Source organism: Triturus cristatus, chromosome 5_2 (genome assembly GCF_964204655.1).
Source record: "Triturus cristatus chromosome 5_2, aTriCri1.1, whole genome shotgun sequence".
NCBI lineage: Eukaryota > Metazoa > Chordata > Amphibia > Caudata > Salamandridae > Triturus > Triturus cristatus.
Genome location: NC_140588.1, coordinates 11,080,231 through 11,106,436, shown reverse-complemented (window position 1 = coordinate 11,106,436; position 26,206 = coordinate 11,080,231). Strand labels below are relative to the sequence as shown.

Here is a 26,206-nt window from a genome sequence, read left to right as displayed (position 1 = left end):
CTGCAGCCCCTGGTAGGCCTAGGGTACACCCATGCCCTGGGTACCTAAGGTACACTGTACAGGGCCCTAGAGGGAGATCCTTACCAATTGGGTTATGTACTGTGAGAAGTTGGCCTGGCATATGCTGTTCCTAGTTATAGGGACACCTTGCACCAGTCCAATTCGACTCTTATTGATGATAGGTTTAAGACAACCTTTAAAGAAAGCTATCCTAGTGGTAGCTGTGGAGAGCAGCCTTCAGGCTAAGTCTTGAAGGAGTGTTAAGCTTATTGTTTTACCATAATAACCTCTTGAATAACCAAATGAAAGAGTAGCCCACACAGGTATATATAAAAAATATATGTATTTATTCTAGACAGACTCCCACAGTCACTTTATGTGACTAGTGGCAAAGTTACACTTCAAACAAGCATTTATAAACACAATAAATAGCACAGAAATCAATGGGTCCCAGGGGGGGACCAAACCATATACTAAAATAGTGGTATAAGAACCACGACAATTCTACAGACAATGCCTAGGGCATTCAGGATCGCTTGCCCCTTCAGAATCCACCCACTGTTATGAGGAAGGGGACCCACGGGAGACGCGTGCAGCACAAGAAGTTGCTATCGGGATCCCAATGTTAGTATATGGAGAATGTCGCGGTTGAATATTTAAAGATAAAAGACACTTCTAGCAGGAGTACAAAGTTAAGGTTTGAGACTTAAGGCTTTGGAGAGCCCACTACCACGGGAGCACCGAAGTACCACTGTTACCTGCCCCAGGGAAACCGGGTGCATAGGTCGATTCTGGTGTAGGGTCGCGGGCTGATTTTCAATGGAAAAGTAGTCCAAACTGCTGCTAGCCAAAAGCGTTGATGATGTCGTGAAGATCTAAGATGTAGAAAATGTAGAGAAGCACCTGAAAGCAGAGGGGACAGAGTCTGGGTCACGGCACAGTGACCAGGGAGCTCACAGGAAGGAGCTTGTGGATGTCGGGTGCTTCAGGTAGAGATGGGTGCAGCTTGGCTCTGCAGTCACGGGCTCCGGGAGGCTTCAAGGAAGGCCAGCTTCTGGAGGGCAACTGTCCCACGTCGGATGAGGGTCGCTGCGGTGTTAGTGTCCCGATTGGATCCACTAAGCCTTGGCAACCGCAACCCACGCAAGATAAACAAAGCAGCTGCTGGTGCAGACCCACGAGAACTGAGGGTGCTCTCCTTTGGAGAGAGCGTAGAGCAGGCCTGGAGCAACCAGGGGAACTCTTGTTTTCAAAGATAGACCTCCGCTAGGGCCCACAAGTTGAGAGACAAGGGACTGCGGGAGGCGGCAATTTGGAGTGCGTAAAAGGGCACCCACGGGCCACCGGAGGGGGCTAGGGTGCTGGTCTTTGGCACAATTGCTGTAGGGTGGTTGGCTCGTAAATGGGCCAAAGCACAACTTCCCCACTGGTCAAGGTCGTGTGCTATGCAAGTAGAGGCCGGGGTCTCGGGGTATTGGGGATCTCGGCACCCACGCGGTCCACGGTGCCCAAACTCGTTGAGCACACTCACTGGCCTCTGGGATGCGCTGGAAACCCACCTCAAGGGTTCTGGAAGTCGTCGAAGTTCGTGAGAGCAGCGAAGTCCCAACCGGGTCACTTGCAGTGTTTCAGGTGCCTGCCAAGCAGGGGGATAACTCCTTTATCCCAAGAGAGATTTCTTCAGTCAGCTGGGCAGCAGCTCGTCGAAGGTCGGTTCTGTAAAGTTCCAAAGTAATCTCAGGCTCTGGGGCCACGTTATTCACATATATCCCCAATATTAGGGGAGTGTCCAGAGTAGTGTCCACCAATGGCTGGTGAGGCGGGAAAGGGTGGCTACACCCTCTCCCCTTTGTGTGTTTCCCGCCTGGGCGAGGGGCAGGATGCCCCTGAACCGGTTCCAAGCGGTGTATGCAGAATTAGGTCTCTGCAGCTGCCTACGTGCAACTCTGAAAGGACATTTGGTGCACCCACCCTGTTCCAATCCACATTATCCTGTCTGGGGAGATGCTAGCACCTCCCTGCCACAGGAGCCCTATTGTACAGCTGGCGAGGCTGGGGTTTTCCCCAGCAACAGCCAGCCAGGGTTGTGTAGGTGGCGGGCAGTAGCCATTTTGTGTAACTTGTGCACTTTTAAATTGGTGTCTAAATTCTACCGCTTTTCCCATATCGCCCTTCTAGCAAGGGGGAATCGTATCCTCATGCCCATGGCTGGACTGGGGGTATGATTCCTACATGTTTGACACCAAACATGATATGGTTCTGTGTAGCCATTCTCAAGTTATCGCGATGACGCGATTTACTTATAATGCGGTTAAGAGTATATGGTATGGCTACACTACAAACAACCCAGTAACGAGTTTACGAAGGTTGCAGAGAGGCCCTACTCATGTAGGGGTCCCCCCTCACACATACCTCAGCACCCAGCCCTGTAGGATTACCAGGGCCTGCCATAGGGGTGACCTATGGAAGTATATGTGTTGTAATGGTGTGGGATATAGGGTACCTATATCCCTGTAAGGGGTGCTAGCACCACCTTACCCAGACTACAGTAGTGGTCTGGTGGTGTCAGTTTGTATGGCTGTCCCAGGGTGGCACAATAAGTGCTGCAGCCCTGGTAGGCCTACTGAGGGACCCATGCCCTGGGTACCTAGGGTACCATCAACAAGGGACTGGCAGGGCACCCTCAGCATCCAATTAGGTTTGTACCTAAAGTACTCACTACAGTTTTAGGGAGAAAGCAGATAGGCTGGGGTCCTGGATAGCAGGATGCCAGCCAGACTAGTCAAAAACCACTCAAATACCAGGCAAAAAGTTGGGGGCAACCATTAGTCAGATTCCACCTTCCTACATGTACCTAAAGTACATAGTATGAATTTAGAGAGAGAACAGCTGGGCTGTGGGTCTGATTAGCAGGCCCACAGCCACATCTAAGTCGAAAACCAGTGAAGCAAAAGCAAAAAGTGGGGGTGAACATAGAAAGCAGACCCTACTCTCCTACAACTTCCTTGTTCAAACAGACCATAAGCCCCTCCTATGGCTAAAACAGATGAAGGGTGAAAAACCCAAACTGCTCAGGTGGTCCATTTCCCTACAGGGGATGGACTAAACAGTGGAACATAGACCTGGGAGCAACCATGCCAATGCAGATGGCCTGTCCAGATATTTCCACTTAGAACATGAAGACTCAACTGGTCAAGGTTAGTTTAATGTCCCTGCGTTTGGGGGGGGGGGGGGTTATGTAGGAGAGTGGCATCGACTGCATAGTTGCCCCCAACTTTTTGCTAATGTTTTGACTGTTTTATGACTCTAGCCAGGCTGTGGCCCTGCTATCCAGGACCCCAGCCTATCTGCTTCCTCTCTAAACCGATGTGAGTACCCTAGGTACAAACCAACTGGATACTGAGGATACCCTATCAGCCCCTTGTAGATGGTACCCTAGGTACCCAGGGCATGGGTCCCTCAGAGGCCTACCAGGGCTGCAGCACTTATTGTGCCACCCTGGGACAGCCATACAAACTGACACCACCAGACAACTACTGTAGTCTGGGTAAGGTGGTGCTTGCACCCCTTACAGGGATATAGGTACCCTGTATCCCACCTATTTACAACACATATATTCTCATAGGTCACCCCTAAAGCAGGCCTTGCTAATCCTACAAGGCAGGGTGCTGAGATATGTGTGAGGGGGGACCCCTACCTGAGTAGGGCCCCTCTGCAACCTTCATTAAAATTAGTGCGAGGTTGTTTGTAGTGCAGCCATACCATATACTCTTAACCGCTTTATAAGTAATCGCGATAGCGTGATAACTTAAGAGTGGCTGCACAGAACCATGTCGTGTTTGGTGTCAAACATGTAGGAATCATACCCCCAGTCCAGCCATGGGCATGAGGGCACGATTCCCCCCTGCAAGAGGGGCGATATGGGAAAAGTGGCAGAATTTAGACACCAATTTAAAAGTGCACACGTAATACAAAATGGATGCTACCCGCTACCCACACAACTCTGGCTGCCTGTTGCTGGGCAGAATTTCAGCCACGGCAGCTGGACAATAGGGATCTTGTGGCAGGGAGGTGCTCCCACCTCCCCAGACAGACTATGTGGATTGGAACTGGGTGGGTGCACCATAGGATGCCTTTCAAAGTTGCACGTAGGCTGCTACAGCGCCTACATTTTGCATACACCGCCTGGAACCGGTTCAGGGGCATCCTGCCCCTCGCCCAGGCGGGAAACACACAAAGGGGAGAGGGTGTAGCCACCCTTTCCCACCTGAACTCTCATTGGTGGGCTCTGATTTAGCCACCCCCCTCTACCTCTGGATAAAGGTGGGTGCAGGGTCCCCAGAGCCTCAGATTAATCTTGGACTTCACAGACTTGAACTTCGACTGCCCAGCTGAATGAAGAAATCTCCCTTGGGGTAAAGGAGTTACCCCCCTGCTTGGCAGGCACCTGAAACACTGCAAGTGACCCAGTTGGAACTTTGCTGCTCCTTCGGACATTGACGACTCCTCTCTACCTTGAGGTGGGTTTCCTAGCATCGCAGAGGCCAGTGAGTGTGCAAGTCTGAGCACCGTGGACCGCGTGGGTGCCGAGATCCCCAATACCCCAGGACACCGGCCACCTCTTGCACAGCACACGAACCCGACAAGTGGGGAAGTTGTGCATTGGCCCATTTGTGAGCCAACCTCTCAGCATCACCTGTGCCAAAGATCGACGCCCTAGCCCGCTCCGGCGACCCGTGGGCGCATCTTTACGCACGCCAAATTGCTGCCTCCCGCGGTCCCTTGTCTCTCAACTTGTGGGCCCTAGTGGAGGTCAATCTTTACTTCCAAGAGTTCCCCTGGTTGCTCCGGGCCTGCTCTTCAGTCTCCTTGCTGGAGACCTCGCTCAGACCCCGTGGGTCTGCACCAGCAGTTGATTTGTGAATCTTGCGTGGGTTGCGGTTGTCAAGGCTTAGTGGATCCAATCCGGACACTAACACCGCAGCGACCCTCATCCTTTGTGGGACAGTCGCCCTCCAGAAGCTGGGCTTCCTTGAAGCCTCCCGGAGCCAGTGGCTGTTGATCCAAGCTGCACCTTTTCCACTTGAAGCACCCGACATTGAAGGGCTCTTTCTCTTGAGCTCCCTGGTCACTGTGCCGTGACCCAGACTCTGTCCCCTCTGCTTTCAGGTCCTTCTCTTCAAGATCTACATCTTCAATCCTCACGACATCGACGACGCTTTTGGCTAGCAGCAGTTTTGTACATTTTCCCATTGAAAATCAGCCCGCGACCCGACATCGAAAACGACCTATGCACCCGGCTTCCCTGGGGCAGGTAACAGTGGTACCTCGGTACTCTCGTGGGTGTGGGCTCTTCTTCAAAAGCTTAACTCTAAGCTCCTGAACTTGAACTCCTGCTAGAAGTGTTTTTAATCTTGTAAAGTTCAACCGCGACATTCTCCATAGGCTTTAATAGGGAGCCCGATAGCAGCTATTACCACTGCACGCATCTCCCGTGGGTCCCCTTCCTCACTACCTTGGGTGGTTTCACAAGGGGCCAGTGACCCTAAATGCCCTAGGCATTGTCTGTAGAATTGTCGTGGTTCTTATACCACTTTTTTAATATATGGTTTTGTCCCCCCCTGGGGCCCTATGATTCCAGTGCTATTTATTGTAACTATCAATGCTTGTTTGAATTGTAACTTTACCTCTAGCCTCATAAAGAGACTTATGGGACTATTCTTAGAATAAATACATATATTTTATATATATACCTGTGTGGACTACTCTTTCATTTGGTCATTCAAGAGGTTATCTATGGTAAAACAATAAGCTTAACACCCCTTCAAGACTTAGCCTGAAGGCTGCTCTCCACAGCTACCACTAGGATAGCTTTCTTTAAAGGTTGTCTTTTAACCTATCACCATAAGAGTCGAATTGGACTGGTGCAAGGTGTCCCCTATAACTATAGGACAGCATATGCCAGGCCAACTTCTCAAATTCGCCCTAAGTTGGCAGGGTATGCCCGGACGTGGGTCCCTTGCTCACTTTACCACTGGATTCAAGATAGCCTTGGCTGACGAGGGTTATGAACCCGAAACCAGTCCCAGGATGCTTGTTTCCGGTCCAGGGAAGACATGGCTTGGCAGTTCGGGCTGGACTGTTCCCATGAGGCATAGGGTCAGACTGATTTGCATATGGCCATGTCTGAACTGGGGTGGTGGAGTGAGCTAAAGAATGATGATGGATTAAACCCAGATCAGTTGACTGGGGGTGGGTGTTTGATTTGCTCAAGCGCTCCGTCCATCATCCCCTTTGGTATCGCTTTGTTCGCCCTAAGTTGGCAGGGTATGCCCAGACGTGGGTCCCTTGCTCACTTTACCACTGGATTCAAGATAGCCTGGCTGACAAGGGTTATGAACCCGAAACCGGTCCCAGGATGCTTGTTTCTGGTCCAGGGAAGACATGGCTTGGCAGTTCGGGCTGGACTGTTCCCATGAGGCATAGGGTCAGACTGATTTGCATATGGCCATGTCTGAACTGGGGGTGGTGGACTGAGCTAAAGAATGGTGATGGATTAAACCCAGATCAGTTGACTGAGGGTGAGTGTTTGATTTGCTCAAGCGTTCCGTCCATCATCCCCTTTGGTATCGCTTTGTTCGCCCTAAGTTGGAAGGGTATGCCCAGACGTGGGTCCCTTGCTCACTTTACCACTGGATTCAAGATAGCTTGGCTGACGAGGGTTATTGAACCCGAAACCGGTCCCAGGATGCTTGTTTCCGGTCCAGGGAAGACATGGCTTGGCAGTTTGGGCTGGACTGTTCCAATGAGGCATAGGGTCAGACTGATTTGGATATGGCCATGTCTGAACTGGGGCGGTGGAGTGAGCTAAAGAATGATGATGGATTAAGCCCAGATCAGTTGACTGGGGGTGAGAGTTTGATTTGCTCAAGCGCTCCGTCCATCATCCCCTTTGGTATCGCTTTGTTCGCCCTAAGTTGGCAGGGTATGCCCGGACCTGGGTCCCTTGCTCACTTTACAACTGGATTCAAGATAGCCTTGGCTGACGAGGGTTATGAACCCGAAACCGGTCCCAGGATGCTTGTTTGCGGTCCAGGGAAGACATGGCTTGGCAGTTTGGGCTGGACTGTTCCCATGAGGCATAGGGTCAGACTGATTTGCATATGGCCATGTCTGAACTGGTGTGGTGGAGTGAGCTAAAGAATGATGATGGATTAAACCCAGATCAGTTGAATGGGGGTGAGTGTTTGATTTGCTCAAGCGCTCCGTCCATCATCCCCTTTGGTAGCGCCCTGTCAGCTGTAACTCCACTTATTGTCCACTAATAATGTAAGCAGATTTATCAGGGTACAGAGTTTGTCGACAATAAGGGTACATGCACAAATAGAAGTAATATCAGTTGTGATGAGTTGGATTAAACAAATCCATCAGAACATTAGTGTGTCTGCCCGCCGGACTTCGCTATCCAGGAACTAATGTTTCATCAACATATGAAATGAAGCTTATGCCGCAACTTGGCAAATATCCAGTTCAGGTACTCCATGAGCCAATGCGGTGGTAGCAGCTTTGGATCTGGTGGAATTAACCCGTAGGCCTTCTGGAAGCAGCTTCTTAGCCAGTTCGTAGCAGATCAGAAGGACAATCCAGCTGGAGGTGGTCTGCTTGCACAGCTCTTCCCTTCTTTTTTCCTAGAGATTTCCACAAAGAGCTGATTATCTACTCAGTGATGTTTGGTGTAAAAAGCCCTGAGCTCTTGTTGGTTACGGGTGATGTAGTATCGCTCCCTCCTTCGATGGATGAGGTAGAGTGAAAAACGCCTGAAGGATAAAGGACTACCCAATATGGAAAGTTGTGAAAACCATCAGGAAGAAAGCTGCCTTAGCCCTTAATACTAGCTTATCTAAGAAGAAAGTGGACAGAGAGTGCTCGCAGTCTGAGATTTGTCTCGTCAGAATCAGTATTCACGGCTTTAGACCGACGCAGTCTTGTGAAATATGACAGACACGCCTTCTGCGGTTTATAAGTATGTAATATGTTGGAATCATACTTGTGAATTCTGTTTAGATTCAGTATATACTGTGGCTGACAAGGCATCTATTCAGTTTCAGGTTACTTGGAGTCTCTGATCTTTGAATTGGGTCTCCTGACCCAATTTCTTCAGCTTGGCTTACATGTGAGGCTGCTGCTGCATGTTGGGATTTGTAGATTGTTGGGTTAAGGATAGCACAGTCCTTTTTTCTAAATAGTTATTTTCTGATATGTTTTTTTGTTTTGTTGGAAGCACTGACAGATGTCTGTGGTGAAAGTATTTTTTCACAGGTGACTTTAGCAATAGGAACTTCTTTACCTTTCTGGAGCTTTTGCAATGATTGATTCACTGTACAAAACTCATATGGTACTATAGTACATTCGCTGTTTATACTAGATAGAGATCTCACTCTATATTTTTGTTTGCAATGTCGTTTAACTTGATCCAGTTGTTTTGGCAATTAAGCCTCTGTTCTATTCTAACAGGTAACATTGGTATCATTATACTTTCGGCCTCCCCTGAAGAGTGAAAACAGCTGAAATGCATTGGGATCTACACTCAAGCTGTGATTGATAAAAATTTTATTTGATGATATATTATGTCAATCCAACTTAATGTGATAAAAATCTTTACTGAATACTTTTGAAACAATCAAAACTTTTTGTATGTACTTTTTGTTTTTACTTGCGCTAAATTAGTAATACAGTAGCCTATGGGCTCGCACAGTAATGCGCTTCGATTCTAGAGCACCTTCGCGTGCTAAAGGCCATCAGATATTAAGTCACGGGGTGAGCAGGCTCCAACATGAAGCTGCAAACACACTTTGATTACTAGGATTATAAAAATTACACTAGTGAGTGCAATACAGGTCTTCATTTATACAATAAACATTTTGCCAGGCTCAAACCTTAATTTTTAATACATATATGTCCCCCCCAAGGGTAGGCTGTGGACAGCCATGAGGGCAGGGTGGAGTGTATTTAACAAGCTGAACATGTACTTTAAGTCCTGGGAACGAAAAACTCTTAAAGTCGTTTTTCACTACTGCAAGGCCTACCTCTCCCATAGGATAACTTTGGCGTTACCTTATTAAAGTTAATAAGCTGTAATTGCTAAATGGGAGTAGGTAACTAGTTCATGGTTGGTGTCTTTGGAATTGTAATGAAAAATCCTAACCTATGGTGAAGTCAGGTTTTGAATTACAATTTTGAAAATGCCACTTTTAGAAAATAAGCATTTTCCTGCCTTAGCTATGTAGTGCCTGCAGCCTGCCACTGGGTCACATGACTGGGTGCTGCTAGCATTTGTTTTTTGTATATTTCTTCTAAACAGCTACACACACAATAGAGAGCTTAGGTGTGCCTGGATGGGCAATCACTGGCACGATGGGAGAGCGGTGCTAAGGACAGCCCTACTTACACTTGCCTCCATAAAAAGTGCAGCATACCCCCTAGCAGTTAGTCTGGAGCCAGAACAGGGAAGCAGGATGCCTGGGGATTTCAAAAGGGAACCTCTAGCAGCCTCTCCCCCACTTCAAAGGCACAACGGGGTATATATACTTGACCTCAGACACCAACTCTTCAGTACTGTGGATACTTTGTCTGGAAGAAGGACTGTTGTGCTGCTGTGCTGCTGATAGGACTGTCACTCTGCTGGACTGCTGACCTGCTGCCCTTTTGCCTGGGTGAGGACTGGACCTGCATCTCTTGAACCTAGATCCCTAGAGTGACTCCAAGGGATAGTTGGAAGGTCTCCTGATCTGAAGCCTCAGGGACATAACAGGCTTGTGTGTGTCTACCCTGCCAAGTGGTGTTACCCCAGTCCTGGACCTAAAGTGCTCTTCCAGCCTCTGTGGATCCAGCCGAACTGAAGCATCTCCTCGGCTCTGCAGCAGAACCTCGAGCAGAACCGATGAATCGCCACTGTTGCATGGACCAGAACCCTCACTAAGACCTACATTGCATCACAGCCCGTTGCCTTATCGGAATTGTTGCTGAGCAACATATTCTCGGTGCATGCCCTCACATCCCTCGTGGATGGCAGCTTCGACGATGATGACAGACTCACATCGCAGCCCCTCAGAACCACCACATCACCCTGACTGCGCAGCACAGCGCATCCTCGACACTGGACTTGGCATTACAAGTCCTCAACAGCTGCATCCTTAACGATGACGCAGGACCTCGTACCACAACCTCACCACATCTTGGAACCAATATATTGCTTCGACTGCACAACACATCTTTGCTGTGGATCCTTCAACACTTCGCAAACCAGGATTTAAGGTACTTAAGCGGGCCTAACTGCGTCACTGTAGCCAGTCAGTGCATCATCATGGTCAGTCTGAACTTGTGACTTTTTCTGGTATGGCATGAATAGATATCCACAGTTGGCACTTTGCGCTTCTTGGAGCTATTTTTACTAAAATATTTAAAATTGCTTATCTCTGGTTCTACTAGTTTCTTGATGTAATTTTGGTCTTGTTTTATTTATTATTACTTGATTTTTCTAAACTGGTGATGTGTTTTCATTGTGTTACTGTTTAAAGGGTTGCTCAAATACTTTAAACATTGCCTCTGAGTTAAGCCTGACTGCTTGACAGTTGAGCACAGGTTAATTTAAGGTTCGCTTTTGACTTTACCCTGAGAAGAATTGTGGTTGCTGCTTGACTAGGATTTCATCTCCGTCAACTAGTAGCCCAAGGCAGTACTTGCCTAGATTGCCCGCACTGGTGCTAAGAGATTCTGGGAGATGTTGCATGACCTGTGGTATTTTAAATTCTGGACCCGTGTTATAAACATCGTCGTATCATGACGATTTTGGTATCAGCAGACCGCAAATGATTAGGATACTATGCACAAGCATTTTCGCCATGTTCGGGTGAAGAAATCACCCTGAAATCATAGTTTCCGTTCTGATCCCTCGGGTCCATCTTAGAACGGCAGCCATTTTGTGGTTGCCCTCACATAGGCCCAGAACTAAAGCCAACCATGGGTCTGAAGGACACGCACACCTTCGTTGACTCTTCGGTGACCTGGGCAAGCTGACTCCACTGCCTGAAGCCAAACCTGTTCGGCCAGTTCCTTTCCCAGTGGCCGAACGAGATTAATATCAAGCCCCAACCTATCGTAAAACCCTTTGATCACACAAACCATGGTTAATCTTCTACACACCTGTCCCTGTTTCCCCCTTTTATGACTTGCTTTACGAGGAGGAGGTACCCGTTTATGTTGGAGGTCTGTCGATATCTGATGGAAGCAATGAGCCTTGCCGGGTAATTGATTAAGGGCTGGACAATGGGCTTGTCATCATGACTTTGCTTTTTCTTTGTAGTGAAAATATGTGAATGGTTAACTGTAAAATAAGGAATGTTTGCCTAAAGCATAATATTTTGTATAAAAGAGAAGGCCGGCTTTGTAAGTTTGAGCAGTCTCCTGAGAATATACACCGTGTTGTACTTCTAGGATATCTGTTACTGGCTGCAGCCAATAAATTCGATCTTTGACTTCACCTAGAAGACTCTGTGTTTCTGTAGTCTGAAACAGGAAGAACTCGAAGTCTTTGGGTGTGTTCCCTTGCACCGCTGGGTTCTGAAGAACCCAGTACTTCAGTTGGCGCCCAACGTTGGGCGATTTCAGCGGTACCGGTCCAAACCAGAGGTTCGTGAGGAGCTTCGTGTGAAAATTCTGGAGGAAGGCCGCCACTTCATCGACCCCTGTATGTCGACGTGGTCCGAAAGTCTTTGCTGCGAGGTTCCCCGCTTCCCGACGGCTACGAAGGACTGCTGCCCTGACTATCGCCCTGTTTTGGACCCTTGATGATTGGCAGAGCAAAACGATAGACGAGTCTTCTGGTGACGTCATCGATACCTCAGTTAAGTATAAGTGGAGCGTCTCCCAGTCCTTAGTTTGGTTTTTGGTTTGGTATCCCCTTGGGATCTTTGATTTGGAACTTGCAAGTACCAAAGCCGAGGGACTCGTGTATTCACGAGACTATCGTATTCGATAATCCTTTGAAGTTTGAAGCTAGACTAGAGAGCGAAGATGCCTGGTCTTAGCAAACTTGGAAATTTGTTTTGTCTTGGTTGTAATAGGGATTCCCGATTGAGGACTCGTGTCCGGTTCCTCCGATTGGAACTCCAACCTATGAACTATATGTGAAACATGGCGTGGCCCCATCACATATAATGAAGTATGGATCCGATACACCAGGAAAGATGGTGTTTTAAAGTGGCCCCAAAATGGTAGTTTTGACACAGAGATTCTGGATAATCTGGAGGTTAAACTTTTTAAGAAAGAAAGCCCGGCCGGCGATGTTTGACTCTTTCCGCCTATGGCGTAAGGAAGCCAAACAGAAGGAAATTAAATTAGCAAAGAGAAATAAGAGAGAAAAGGGTATTACGGTAATGCAAGCTGCAATGCAGTTTAAAGATAATGAAGAAGAACAGATAAGTGAGCAGTTGCACAGGCAACGTAACATGGTGATCGATAAATGTTATCCAGTTTTGCCGCTTCTTCAGCAAGATGCGTCAAAAGAAATGGAGAAAGACCCTTTAATGTCACACTTGTTGAATTCACCACCCCCTTATGTGCAGAGTGCTACAGCACCTCCGCAACCTTTAGTTGTGCAACCCCCAAATATTGTGCCTCAAGTTCTTCCACAACCGCCAGCTCCTCTTCAGTTGGCTCCTACTCCTATGGTGCAGCCCCCTCAAGGGCCGCCGACTTTGCTACCTACTCCACCTGTACTTCCTACGACTTTGTCTGTGGAACCAACCGCCTCTTCTGGTGGTGTTCCCGATACTGCCTCTGCTTCTGCATCTGCATTTGCCTTGTTTCCCTCTGTTTTTCCTCCCGTTCTTTTGTCAGCTTCTCCCTCTATGCGACAGAGAATGACTTCTACTGTTGCTAGCCTTATATCTCCTCTCTTCGGGTCCACTAGTGTGACCCCTGATTCAAGACGTAAGCAGACGCGTAGTCAATTGCCTGATTCTCGAGAGAAAGAAATGTTTGACCGTATGGCGCGTAAATGGGTTATCTACCCTTCAAGGTATGATGTGGATTCTATTATGGATGCCTTCCGTCAATGGGAAGCACCGAAACAGAGATACGTTTTTGAAAAGATGTGTGTTTTTCTTTGTGAGGAATTGGAGGATAATGATTTGGAAGCGAATCCACAGGAGTTGTGCCGCGTACGATTTGAATTTGAAAAGGGCACAATTGTGGGTCCCGATGTTGAGAAAGCAGTTGCGACATTGTTGTCTTTTAGGATTGAGGGTCCTTCTAAGTCATTGTTTGAACATGACCCATCTGATAAAAAGGTGAGACAATACCCTATGAGAGAAGTCCCTCCGGTATGGAAGGACGCCGTTGTGGCTGATGCCGCTCAAGGTATTGCTGCTATGCCAGCTCATTTCCAGCGTGTTTGGGTACATGTTCCTTGGAAGCGATCTGAAGTTTTATCCCTTAAGCAGACTTTGCCTGATCCTCGTAAAAATCCTGCAGGATATTATAAGGAATTAGCACAGACTGCAGACTCATGTGTTATGAATTTAGCAGACATAGACATGTTATTTGGGAATGTTGTTCCACAGCCTTTGTGGGGAGTGATTCGCAATACAGATCACGCGCAAGAGCTAGGCGACTCATGGGCTAACATTAGTGCTGCAAATGATAGACAAGTTGGTGGTGCCAAGCCTGAGCCTTTGGTAGCGGAACTTCCTGCTAGGATCATTACTTACATGAAGACTTTAATGCCTGCGATGCGTGTGAATTGGGATAAATTGTCTGCGTGTAAGCAGAAGAATGATGAAACCGTGTCTGATTTCTTCACTAGGTTTGAGGAAACGTTTATCGACCACAGTGGTCAAGATATGAGTACAGAAGGTGGTCAACGGTTATTTGTTGACAAGTTTGTGCACAATTTGCTTCCCGAGTTGTGTAAGAAATTGAAAGATTCAGAGAGTTCTTGGGCCGTTTCCTCTTCAGCACAAATATTGGCTACTGCACAGTACTACGAAAATAGAGATAAAGATGAGAAGGATAGAGCAGAAAAGAAAACTAAAGAACTAAAGACGAAGGTTCTTTTACAACAGGCTTACCCGCCACGTGGTGGTCAGAGTAACTATCAGCAACCTCAGCAGTTTCAGAGAAACTCGCAAAGGTTCGAAGTTTCTCGACCACGTGTTCCGGTAGGTCCCAATCAGGGTTCATATTGTAAAGAAGAGGGTCATTTCAAATATAGTTGTCCTATTTTGTTACAGCGTACGAATGGTACTATTGGTGCAAGAGGTCGAGGTGTTCAACAAGCTCCTAGAGGTAGAGGACGTGGAAGTGTTCCCCAGAATGCGTGTCCCCTTCCATCTCAGAATTCAATGAATAGTTTTGACCAGCAAAATAATGCGCCTGGTAGGACGGCTCAGTACTATGCTGACAATTATTATGCGGAAGATGAGAATATGGAAGGTAATGATTGCTAGGGCAGCCATAGACAAAGAGAGGGAGTTGTTCCAGTTCCAGTAGATCAAGGTGGACCGTATGTTAAGGTGACTACATCAGGTGTGTCAGAACCTTTTCTGTTGGATACTGGTGCTGCAAAGAGTTCTATTATGCACTCAAAACTCCCTGGCGCACCTTTGTCTGGCAAGATGAATGTTTCGGTAGGTTTTTCTGGCGCCCCGGTTAGGAATCCGATCTCTAGTCCTATGTCCCTTTCTGTTGGACCTTGTGAATTGGAAGCACCCCTTATCCTAACGACAGGTTGCGGTGAAAACTTGTTGGGATTGGATTTGCTGAAAAGATTGTATGCGACATTATATTGTTCTCCTTCGGGAGTACAACTTACACTGGGTAGGAAGGTGATCTCTTCAATGTATTTGTCGAAGGATAAACTCCCGACCGAATTGTTGTTACTTCCTGATATTCTTTGGGCCACTGGTCCTAATGATGTGGGTCTTTTGGAAATACCGCCATATGTTGTGACATTGAAAGCTGATGTTAAATTGCCACGCATTCCTCAATATACAAGATCTCTAGTGAAGGTGAAAAAGCGTTGCTAGCGATCATTTACGATTTGATTGAAAAAGATGTAATTGAAGAGACAAGAGGCAACGTTTGCAATAGTCCTGTTCTGCCTGTTTTGAAACGTACTGACCCTTCTCAGCCACCTGTTTACAGATTCGTGATTGATCTTAGAGAGGTCAATAAAATAGTGGTGCCACAGTTTCCAGTTGTTCCTGATATCACTGCCCTATTGACTATGATTCCAGCTTCCGCCACTTGGTTCTCGGTGATTGACTTGAAGAATGCTTTCTTCAGCATCCCGATTGCCGAGGAGAGCAGGGATATTTTTGGTTTCAGTCTAGGAGGCCGAAGCTTCCGCTTCAAACGCGCTCCTCAAGGCTACTGTGAAAGTCCATCAATATATAGTCAGGCTTTGAAAACACAGCTTGATGAAATTGTTTTACCTCATGGCGCTACTCTCATTCAGTACGTCGATGATTTGTTAATAGCTGCAGATACTGAGGAAATCTGTAAAGAAGCCACTTTGTCGTTGTTACGTCATTTGTCTGATTTGCATCACAAAGTGTCCCTTTCAAAACTGCAATATTGTCGACAAGAAGTGACCTACTTAGGTCATCTCTTATCGAAGGAGGGAAGGAAACTGACCCCAGAAAGAATTCAGGCAATTGCAAAATTGAGTGTGCCAAAAACACAGAGAGAAGTACGTGCTTTCCTGGGCATTACATCATACTGTAGGCAGTGGATACCGAATTTCTCTTTGCTGGCCAAACCTTTGGTAGCACTAACCTGTAAAGATACACCAAATCCCGTTCCATGGTCTGAAGATTGTCAGAAAAGTTTTTCCGAATTGCGTAATGCACTGTGTTCAGCTCCTGTGTTGGGTACCCCTGACTACAGTAAGCCTTTTACACTGTATGTCCATGAGAAAGAAGGTTGTGCATTGTCAGTGTTGTCAAACAGCGTCCATGCGTGTATTTTTCGTCGACTTTGGATCCGGTAGCTAAAGCATTGCCGAGTTGCTTGAGAGCCACAGCAGCAGCAGCTGTTTCTATTCGACAGTCTGCTGGATTAGTAATGAATAACATGTTGATTGTGATGGTTCCACATGCAGTGGACACGTTGTTAAACAGGACCAAGACACAGCACTTAACTAGTGCCCGATTGTCAGGTTACGAGCTGACACTGTTAGCGAGTCATGTGCACATAAGGAGATGCAGTACGTTAAATCCAGCCACGTTATTGCCGATTCCAGTAGAGACAGATGATGTTGAACAGCATGATTGTTTTCTTAGGACAGAAGAAGAAACGAAAGGGAGAGTAGATCTTAAAGATACTCCTCTTGTAGAGTGTGATGGTACCTTATGGGTGGATGGTTCATGCTTTAAGCTTCCGAATGGTGATACGACTGCAGCATATGCTGTCACGACTTTGCATACGATTGTTGAAGCTGCACGTATACCACATAATTCAGCTCAAGCAGCAGAGTTAATTGCACTTACGAGAGCGTGTGTGTTATCGAAAGGAATGAAAGTGACCATATATACTGACAGCCAGTATGTGTTTGGTGTGGCTCATAGTTTTGGACGATTGTGGAAAGAACGTGGGTTCCTCACTTCAAATGGAACTAAAATACAGCATGGTCAGTTGGTGAATGAGCTTCTTGAGTCACTGACCTTGCCACTACAAGTCGCGATTGTGAAATGCAGTGCACACAAGAAGGTGACTGATGATGTTGGTCGTGGTAATGCATTTGCTGACGAAATCGCTAAAGAAACAGCAAAGAATGTGAAGAATCGAATGTATGTTGCAGGCCCTGCAAGATGGGTTAGTGATGTTGGAATGTGTGAAGACACGATAGAGAGTGTGAAGTCCCTATAAGCCGAAGCTTCAGAGAAAGAATTGAGTATGTGGAGAGAAAGTACGGGTAAACTGGATAAAAATGGTTGTTGGATTGACTTATCAGAACATCAGCGATGGTTGTTACCCGATGCGTATGTGCTTGCAGTGGTGACAATGGCCCATGGGATGGCCCATATCAGTGTGAAAGGGATTTGTAAGTTGTTGGCTCCAGTATGGCAAAATGCTGGAATTCCTAAATGTGCAGAGAATGTGGTCAAAAATTGCATGGTGTTTCTGAAATACAATCCTGGTAGGGGAACTCCAACTCCAGCTGGTCATTTCGCGCCTCCAACGTACCCGTTCGAGGTTTTGCAGCTAGATTTTATCCACATGGAAAGATGCAACAATTTGAAATACATACTCGTTGTTGTTTGTGCCTTTTCAAGGTGGGTAGAAGCATATCCCTTAAAAGACAACACTGCCTTATCCACAGCTAAAGCCCTTGTCAAAGAATTCTTCCCCAGATTTGGAATGCCGAGAATGGTCTGGAGTGATAATGGGAGTGAATTTGTGGGTCGTGTGATGAAGAAAGTATGTGAAGGGCTAGGTATTCAGCAGAAATTTCACGCTGCAAATCAACCCCAATCAGCTGGACTAGTAGAGTGCTATAATGGCACGTTAAAATTGAAGCTGGCCAAGATTCAAGCGAGCACTGGTCTTAAATGGCCTGACGCCCTGCCTTTAGCACTCCTATCAACGAGAATGACTGTGCATTCGCGAGTGGGACTTAGTCCTTATGAAATTGTGTTCGGCCGCCCGGCCAACATATGGGGAGTGCCAAGGCCGACAAAATTCAGTGAGATCGAACACCCCGTACTACTTGATTATCTGTATGAATTGACGGCTAAATTGCGTGTTTTACACCAACAGGTGCATGATACTCTGCCTCAGGTCTCTGAAGCTCCAGGACATCCTATCAATCCTGGATCATGGGTGCTGGTCAAAAACTTCAAGAGGACAAAGAATGATGAGCCCCGTTGGACCGGCCCCCACCTCGTCCTTCTTTCAACGAGATCGGCTGTTCGAGTAAAAGGGAAAAAGAACTGGATCCACGGCGTTCACTGCAAGAGGGTCCCTTTGCCTTTGCCCTACGACCAGTGGGTCCAGGAGGGGATCGCTGACTCCGAGACTGAGATTGTGCCTCGCTTTCTGCCTTTTAGCAATGCACGTGTAAAAGGAACAATTTCTGAGAAAAAAGTGACCACATTCTGCAAGAAGCTGTGCCACCGTCAATTCGATTAGACACTACAGAGCCTGAACTCTTGTTTCAAGACCAGACAGTATCTGGAAAGAGTTGCTATAATTTGAGGTCGAGAACTATGGACAAATACAAATTCTTTTTTCTTTGCTATTTTTGAAAGTGCAGCTCTCTCATCTGAGAAACTTGCTTATTTTTGTTTTTCTTGAACCGCCGTCCGGGTTCAGCTGCAGGGTCGTGGTTGCCCAAGTCTTTGGAGTGCAGCTGAAGACGTTAGGTCGGCAGTTCTGGTCGGTCTAAGGGAGTTGCCCTGGATTGACAGAAGCATTCCTTAGCATAGAACACCCTACCACCACGAGCAGCGATTAGAGAGGATGGAGTTTTTCGAGAATGAGAGACCTGCCAAACAGATGGATTTTAAAGCCAGAATGTGTACAATGATGACAAAGAAATGATTTTTGATAATATGTATTTTCATGTTGCTTAGCGTAATGACGTTTTTAATAGGATAGGTTTTATTCTCTTTTCAAGTGACGTTTGCACCCACTGCACAGCCCATACCTCCTTCTACTGTTTCCTCGCATTCTTTTCGCCCTCTGCCTGAACACGAATCTGCTAGAAGATTAGAATTCGTCAATAATTCATTCATTCAGCTTCTACACCAACACCAATTAGTAGTTAACACAACTAACTGTTGGGTGTGTGGTCTTATGCCTCATACTACTGATAAAGGTATCCCTTATCTGGTCCTACCTTTCAGCCATAATGGTTCTGTGTGGACATATAGAACGATATTCATATACGCTCATGAAGCCAACCCCCTACGTTCTGTGAAAGATAATGCAAAGAATAGTGCTCTAGTTAAGGGTATAGTAGATATGATTAAGGAAGACATTTCCTATGAGACTATCCCGAGAGATGAGACACTAGCATATGTTGGATGGAACATAACAGGATATGGAGCTGCTCTGAGTGAGAACCAGCGAGCAAGGGGATCCTCCCCGATTTGGGTTGTACCCCATCAGGGTCACCTATGTCTGCAAGGTAATGGCAAGAATCCCAGAGCTCAGTTAGGGAGAAGGATCTGTACTGAAACATATGTCTTTGCGTCTCAGGCTTCCCCTTCGTTCTTAGCAGCTAAGGGTACCTATTTCATCTGCCATAATAGAGCCTATACATGGTTGCCCCCTGACTTCTCGGGCACATGTTTTGTTTCGTTCCTGTTGCCTCCCACCTACACGGCCGCGGCAGATTACCATAAGACAAGGATAGTTAGGGGTGTCATCAGTCAAGATGACACTGCAAGACAAGAGTTTGGAGACTTCGTGAAGGGTTCTCTGCCGTTTTGGGGGCCTATGGTTAACAGCAGGAACATAAGGCAATTGACAAGGGTGGTTGAATCCATGGTAGTTGAAACCGCCGGTGCCCTTAGCAATTTGACTGCTGAGCTCCAGTCGGATCGCCTTATGACTCTTCAGAACAGGGTCGCATTGGACGTCATACTTGCAGACCGAGGTGGGGTATGTACAGTGATCCAATCAAGTTGCTGTGTTTTCATTCCAGATAACGCTCCGACAGTTTACCAGGCCATTTCAAAACTGCATAAGATCTCCGAATCTATTCACGTGGATAAAGGAGATTGGTCATTGATGGAGTGGTTCTGGGAACTGATATCCGCCTGGGGATGGAAGATTCTGATAGTCATTGGGATGATCTTAGCCATTCTTTTCCTGTTCTGTCTGTGTATACAGTGTGCTCCTGCAATATGTGGCCTCTGTGCTACATCGTGTGTAAGGAAACCTGTATCAAGGGACGAGCTAAGTAATAGGATGATGCTACAGCAACATCTCAACGACTTTATGAATATAGACCTGGACTCAGATTAACATGAGTATAAGTTAATTGCCTATGTAAGGGCAAAAGGAGGGTCTGTGGTACTTTAAATTCTGGACCCGTGTTATAAACATCGTCGTATCATGACGATTTTGGTATCAGCAGACCGCAAATGATTAGGATACTATGCACAAGCATTTTCGCCATGTTCGGGTGAAGAAATCACCCTGAAATCATAGTTTCCGTTCTTATCCCTCGGGTCCATCTTAGAACGGCAGCCATTTTGTGGTTGCCCTCACATAGGCCCAGAACTAAAGCCAAGCATGGGTCTGAAGGACACGCACACCTTCGTTGACTCTTCGGTGACCTGGGCAAGCGGACTCCACTGCCTGAAGCCAAACCTGTTCGGCCAGTTCCTTTCCCAGTGGCCGAACGAGATTAATATCAAGGCCCAACCTATCGTAAAACCCTTTGATCACACAAACCATGGTTAATCTTCTACACACCTGTCCCTGTTTCCCCCTTTTATGACTTGCTTTACAAGGAGGAGGTACCCGTTTATATTGGAGGTCTGTCGATATCTGATGGAAGCAATGAGCCTTGCCGGGTAATTGATTAAGGGCTGGACAATGGGCTTGTCATCATGACTTTGCTTTTTCTTTGTAGTGAAAATATGTGAATGCTTAACTGTAAAATAAGGAATGTTTGCCTAAAGCATAATATTTTGTATAAAAGAGAAGGCCGGCTTTGTAAGTTTGAGCAATCTCCTGCGAATATACACCGTGTTGTACTTCTAGGATATCTGTTACTGGCTGCAGCCAATAAATTCGATCTTTGACTTCACCTAGAAGACTCTGTGTTTCTGTAGTCTGAAACAGGAAGAACTCAAAGTCTTTGGGTGTGTCCCCTGGCACCGCTGGGTTCTGAAGAACCCAGTACTTCAGACCCTGGAGATGCTCTTAGGATTCAGCCATTTGCAGAGGTGCATAGGCTTCTGGGACAGGACCCACAACCTCACTCTGCCCTGCTTGTTGAAGTACCACATGGCAGTGTTGATTTCCATGAGAACCTGCACCCGTTCTCCGTTGTTGGACAAGAGGTAGGCTTACAATTCAAGTGAATCACCCGCAAGTCCAACAAATTGATGTGGAGGTGGGCTCTGCTGGAGACCTGAGTCCTCTAATCTCTACCTCTCCCAGATGACCGCCTCAACCCAACAGCGATGCATTTGTCACAGTTGTCAGTTCTAGGTGGGGTAGGGAGAAGGGTCTGCCACCAGTCCAACTGCAGTCTAGCAGCCACCAGATCTGTTGCAGTCCCCTCTAATACCTGGAGAGAATCTGAAAGATTCCCTTAAAGGGGTGCAAACTGAGTCTTCAGATCTCACTGCAGCACCCGCACATGCCACCTGGCTTGGTCCACTAGCAAGATGAAGGAGGCCAAAAAGCCAAGAAGCCTCAAAGCTGTTCTCATTGAAACCCAGGTCAAAGGTTAAAACATCCAGATTGTAGCCCAAATGTCCTGGACTTGTTGAGGGGGAGGGAAGACTTGAAACAGCTCTGTGTCAGGGATGGCTCCAATGAAAGGAAGCCTCGTTAAAGGAGACTTCAGCATGTCAATGGACAATCTGAGAGATGTCAACAGTTTGGCTGTCATCTGGAGATGACTTACAACTGTTTGAGGAAAGTAGGCAGTCGCTGAGGTATGGAAAGACTGATATTTCTAACTGCCAAAGAGGGGTAGCTCTAGAGAGAGAGGCACTCTAGGGTAGCAGTGTGAACTGAAAATGGATCTGGCCTACCTAAACCCACAGCTAATGCCTGTGGGGCTGTTAGACAGGAATGTGGAAATAGGCATCTTGCAAATCCAGCACCACTATCCAGTCTCCTGGATCAAGGGCGGGTAGAAATTGGGCAAGAATGAGCATCTTGAACTTGAGGATGAACTATAGATGAAATAGGTCTATAATCGGATGAAGTCTGCCATCCTTTTTCAACACCAGGAAGTAGTGGGGGTAGCAGCCAGTCCCTACCTCTGATGCCAGTTTCCTCTCTACGGCTCCCTTCTCCAAGAGAGCGAATGCCCCTACACAGAATGGGCAAGTGGTCTGCCAGAAGCTGTTGTGGCATAGGTGGTATGTTTGGAGGGATGGAAATGTAGGGTAGACTGTAAATGTGTTGAACTATTTCAAACACCCATCTTTCCGATGTGATGCTGTGCCACTTGGGGAAGTGATACTGTATCCGACATCCGAAAGGATGACTATGTGCCACTAAGAGTAAACTAAAGGGGATTTTCAGTGGTGGTGGGGGGGGCAGGGGTCTGAGTAGGTTTTTGCCCCCGAGGACCTGGATGTTGACAGCCAGAATCCCTCCACTGTCTCGAAAGGCGTGGGAGGTATGTTTTTGCTAAGGCAGAGTGTGCAATTGTCTCTGGTGAATCCGTGAAAGTGGTGGTACTGCTGGGGAACTGCTGTGTGGGCGGTACTAGGCTGAGTGATTGTTGGACATCACATGAAAATCCAATAGATCATATCCAGGTGTGGCGTCGAAACAACACGGTGGTACCAGCTACTCTACCCAGGATAGTCAGTACTGTACAGGCCGACCTAAAGATGTACTTCACTGCGTCTTGGCCATCCTGAATTATTTACTGGAGGTTAGAGCAAACATCATCTGAGACTGCGGGAAAGACCTTGGCACAATGCATGCAAGGAACGAACACCCAGGAGGCAACTCAAGTTTAAGGAGCTGAGGACCAACTAGCAGAGGAAAACATTTTCCTTCCGAATGCTTCCATGCGTTTTGACTCCCTGTCTTGTGGGTGGTCAGCAACGCAGTGGGTTTAACCTACTGGATTAGGCCTGATCCACAAGGCTGTCCGGTGTCAGGTGTTGTATTCTGACAATTTGGCAATTGACAGTAAGACAAGATCCTGGATTTGTCCATGTGAGCAAAAGCATGCCTGTCAAATCTTCATTTAAAAGGTCATTGTGTTTCTGAGCAGATCTGCCCTGTCTGCAGTACATCAGTAAATACATTGGTTTTCACCTCCACTTAGGTAAGCTGGAGGTCAAGCACTTCGGCCACTCTTCTCATCACCATCGCAAACAAGGCAGATTCCTCAATAGATGCGTGGAGAGGTAAGGACAGTGCCAGACAAGGTATCAAGTCCACTGACATCTTGTAGATCCACTAATAGATTCTCTTCATCATACATATGCGATGAGTCATCCTTGTCATAATCTTATGGCTGCTGGTCTGAGAATCAATAGTGTACTGGAAGCATATCGGAATCAGAATAGTGTTGTATGATTGGGTGAGGTGGACGTGATGTCGAACAAGGTCATGGTAGATTCACTTCAGAATCTGAGAGGCCTTTGGGTTCTTCCTCTGATGTCAGCAGCGTTGCTACCAGTGTCAGCACCTTGGACGCAGGCGAAGGTCTTGCGCCGTGTGGGGAGTCAGAGCAGCCATTAGCCCTGGAGTTTGGGCGGAGTTTGGAACAGAGTGAAGAGGGGCAGTCGACATCAGGGACAGATCCACTGACAGTAACCTGACTGGAGGCCAATTTGGATTCATGAGTCACTCAGGAGCCAGAGGGATCCAGAACGGTACCAAAGATCCACAACATGCCCTCCTTGAACCTTGGATTTGTTTTGGTGTCGCTGATGACCTTGGAAATTCAGGCTGGATCAGGACAAGGATGGGGATTGGCTCTAAAGCGGGAGTACAAGATCAAGACTTGGAGCTACTGTGATGTACGGACGACTTCTCCAGATCAGAATGGCAGGAAGATTGGCAGCCATGTTTTGTCTTCTTGTATTTCTTATTTTTTTACTTATCTGAAGACTTGGAGTGAGAAAACCACTTCTCTCAGGAAAGGCCTTAGGATCAAAAATGCATCTGTGTACTCAACTTCAAATGAGATTGGGTTTTCTGAACTTTTATGCAGTGCTTGGTGATGTAGACTTTGGCCTCATGGTCCAGGATAGTCTTCGGGTTCATCCAGGTGCATTTGTAACATGAAGTCAAGTTATGCCAGGATCCTAGACACCACAGACAGACCTTGTGAGGGTCCATCACTGACAACTGTTTGTGGAAATCCTTGCCGAGCTTGAAACTTGTCAATTCTGGGGAAGACATGTCCCTTGCACATTGGAAACATTTTGAAAATAACTCTGTCAGGGCTGTTGAGGGAACAAGCTCTGGATCCAAGTTACAAGGCTTGAAAGGAAAGGAACTGACACTGAAGCACAGAGATGGCAGTTATTTTGTGATGCCGCCGATGTCACAGGGGTGGGATGGACCGATGCAGAGCCACATGAAACCACCTATTGGCTTGACAGGGAATTGCTGAGAAAAATATCCGATCGAGGCTGGTGCCTGAGGGTATCCGCAAGGTGAGGAATCTGCAGTTCAAAATATCCATCAGAAAATTCATTACCTTACTCTCTCTAGGAACAATCCTATTTGTAAAGTGCACATTATCATTGCATCTAGATCATTTTTAGTGCTCTGTAAAATTGCGAATTTTTTCACGGAGATTTCTTGGAACTCCAAGAAAAAATCACAGAATTATGCTTTTATACGACATTTTACTTTCCAGCCACTTTTGTCGCTTTTTTTTTACTCAAGTGCATGCTTCACATAAAAAGTCTTCCAATATACCCTCAGGAGACTGCTTAGAGTAGAAAACGTATCTTGTGAGGCATTGTGTAATGCATCATTTTGAGAAATGTCATGAATTTTGCCAGCATAATGAGAATTTCTCCAAGGCCTGGTAACTTTCTTGTATGTTATTATACCTGCACAATCCAGCTGTGAAGTTGCTTTTTATTCTGCTTTTGTTGACAAATGTATCTGGCCATTAATTGTGGGCCATCACTTGTAACCTCATCTCACCACACTCGAAATGCTCTCTTCCTAAAGTTCTTGGCCTTTAAGCTTTATCATTTACCAGTCAAAAGCAACCTGAGATCATCTAAACTACATGGTGCTCATCAGTACTTGCTCTCAGAAGTCACTCATATTAAGTAACCAATACAGTAAGTTTTAATCTAACTAGTCAGCTAGTGTTTGGAAGTCTGAAATACTCATCCACCCTAGTTCTACCATAGGTTATGTCAGAAAGTTCCAATTAGTCTATTCATCAACTTGTTATGCACAATACTTCATTGGTTCTTACCTGGCTAATGAAAGGTCAAAGAGTCCCAAAAACTGACGAAGTGAAGTCTGATACATCACATTGACCATGCTCATCTCTGTGATAAGGAAATACAAGATACTTCCTCTTGTTGCAACTACAATATAAAAGTATAGAGAGGGAAAAGCTGTAAAAATAAATGCAATACATACAGTGCAAGCACAATACTGTAAGAGTCAGTTAGAAAAAGAAGTTAGAAAACTAACTGAACAAAAAAATACACCCACTGATAATCAAGGCAGGTGGGCCTCTCAGACATTAGAGTACAAATAAACATTTGTGGAAAAAATACAGCTGCAAGAAGCATTTGCAAAGTCAACAGGTCTTACAGAGAACCCCATCCAATTTGCCATTTCTTGTTTGTGTTAGATAGCTTCTGCAAATACAAATACATCTGCTATGGCAATTGTGGAATGGGACTTGAAAACATTTGACAAATGCACTCAAAGATGGGTGCTATGGATGAGTGCACATCCACAGCAGCTATCTTCAAATACCTTGGTAATGTTTTAACAAACCAATTCAAAGGTGGCACTGCAGATGCATGCACATACCAGGCAGCCGTCTCTGAATGAATTTGTAGCTTTTTAACAAATTAATTAAAAAATGGATGCAGTGAATGCATGCACATCCGAGGCAATCATGTTTGATTGGGTTTGTTAAAATAACACAAACCCATTCCTAGGAGAGAGCTGTGCATCTAGATAGCCATTTTGAAAAAGGCGACAAAATATTTTAAGATAGATGCCCTTTTATTTCTGGTGCCAAAAAGTAAAAAAAAATGATGACAACAAATTAAAAGGAAGTAATAGACTGTCAGGGAAAGATGATGCAAAGTGGGTATTGCAGTTGGGATGAAGGGAGATATTCAAAATACAAGTGGGAAGTGGAGGTGGGGGAGGGTGGAAGCAACATGGAGAGCAAAAGGGCTGGGAAGTGACAGAGGAGGCAGCACATGGGGGAGAGAGAGCGAGAAAACATATGCACTCCTGAGTGGTTAAAGTAAAAGAAACAAGCATT

The 26,206-nt window shown here is 46.4% G+C and overlaps 1 protein-coding gene and 1 pseudogene across 1 annotated transcript in view; one reads left to right on the top strand and one right to left on the bottom strand.

The window, feature by feature from the left end:
- The window catches only part of DNAH5 (dynein axonemal heavy chain 5), a 5,853,083-nt gene that overhangs the window by 915,653 nt on the left and 4,911,224 nt on the right, over positions 1-26,206 (bottom strand). Inside the window, exon 67 of the mRNA XM_085606747.1 lies at positions 25,169-25,283. Coding sequence (XP_085462873.1) covers positions 25,169-25,283 — 115 coding nt within the window. The remainder of the gene's footprint in view (positions 1-25,168; positions 25,284-26,206) is intronic.
- On the top strand, positions 18,523-20,034 carry LOC146822586 (endogenous retrovirus group PABLB member 1 Env polyprotein-like; annotated as a pseudogene).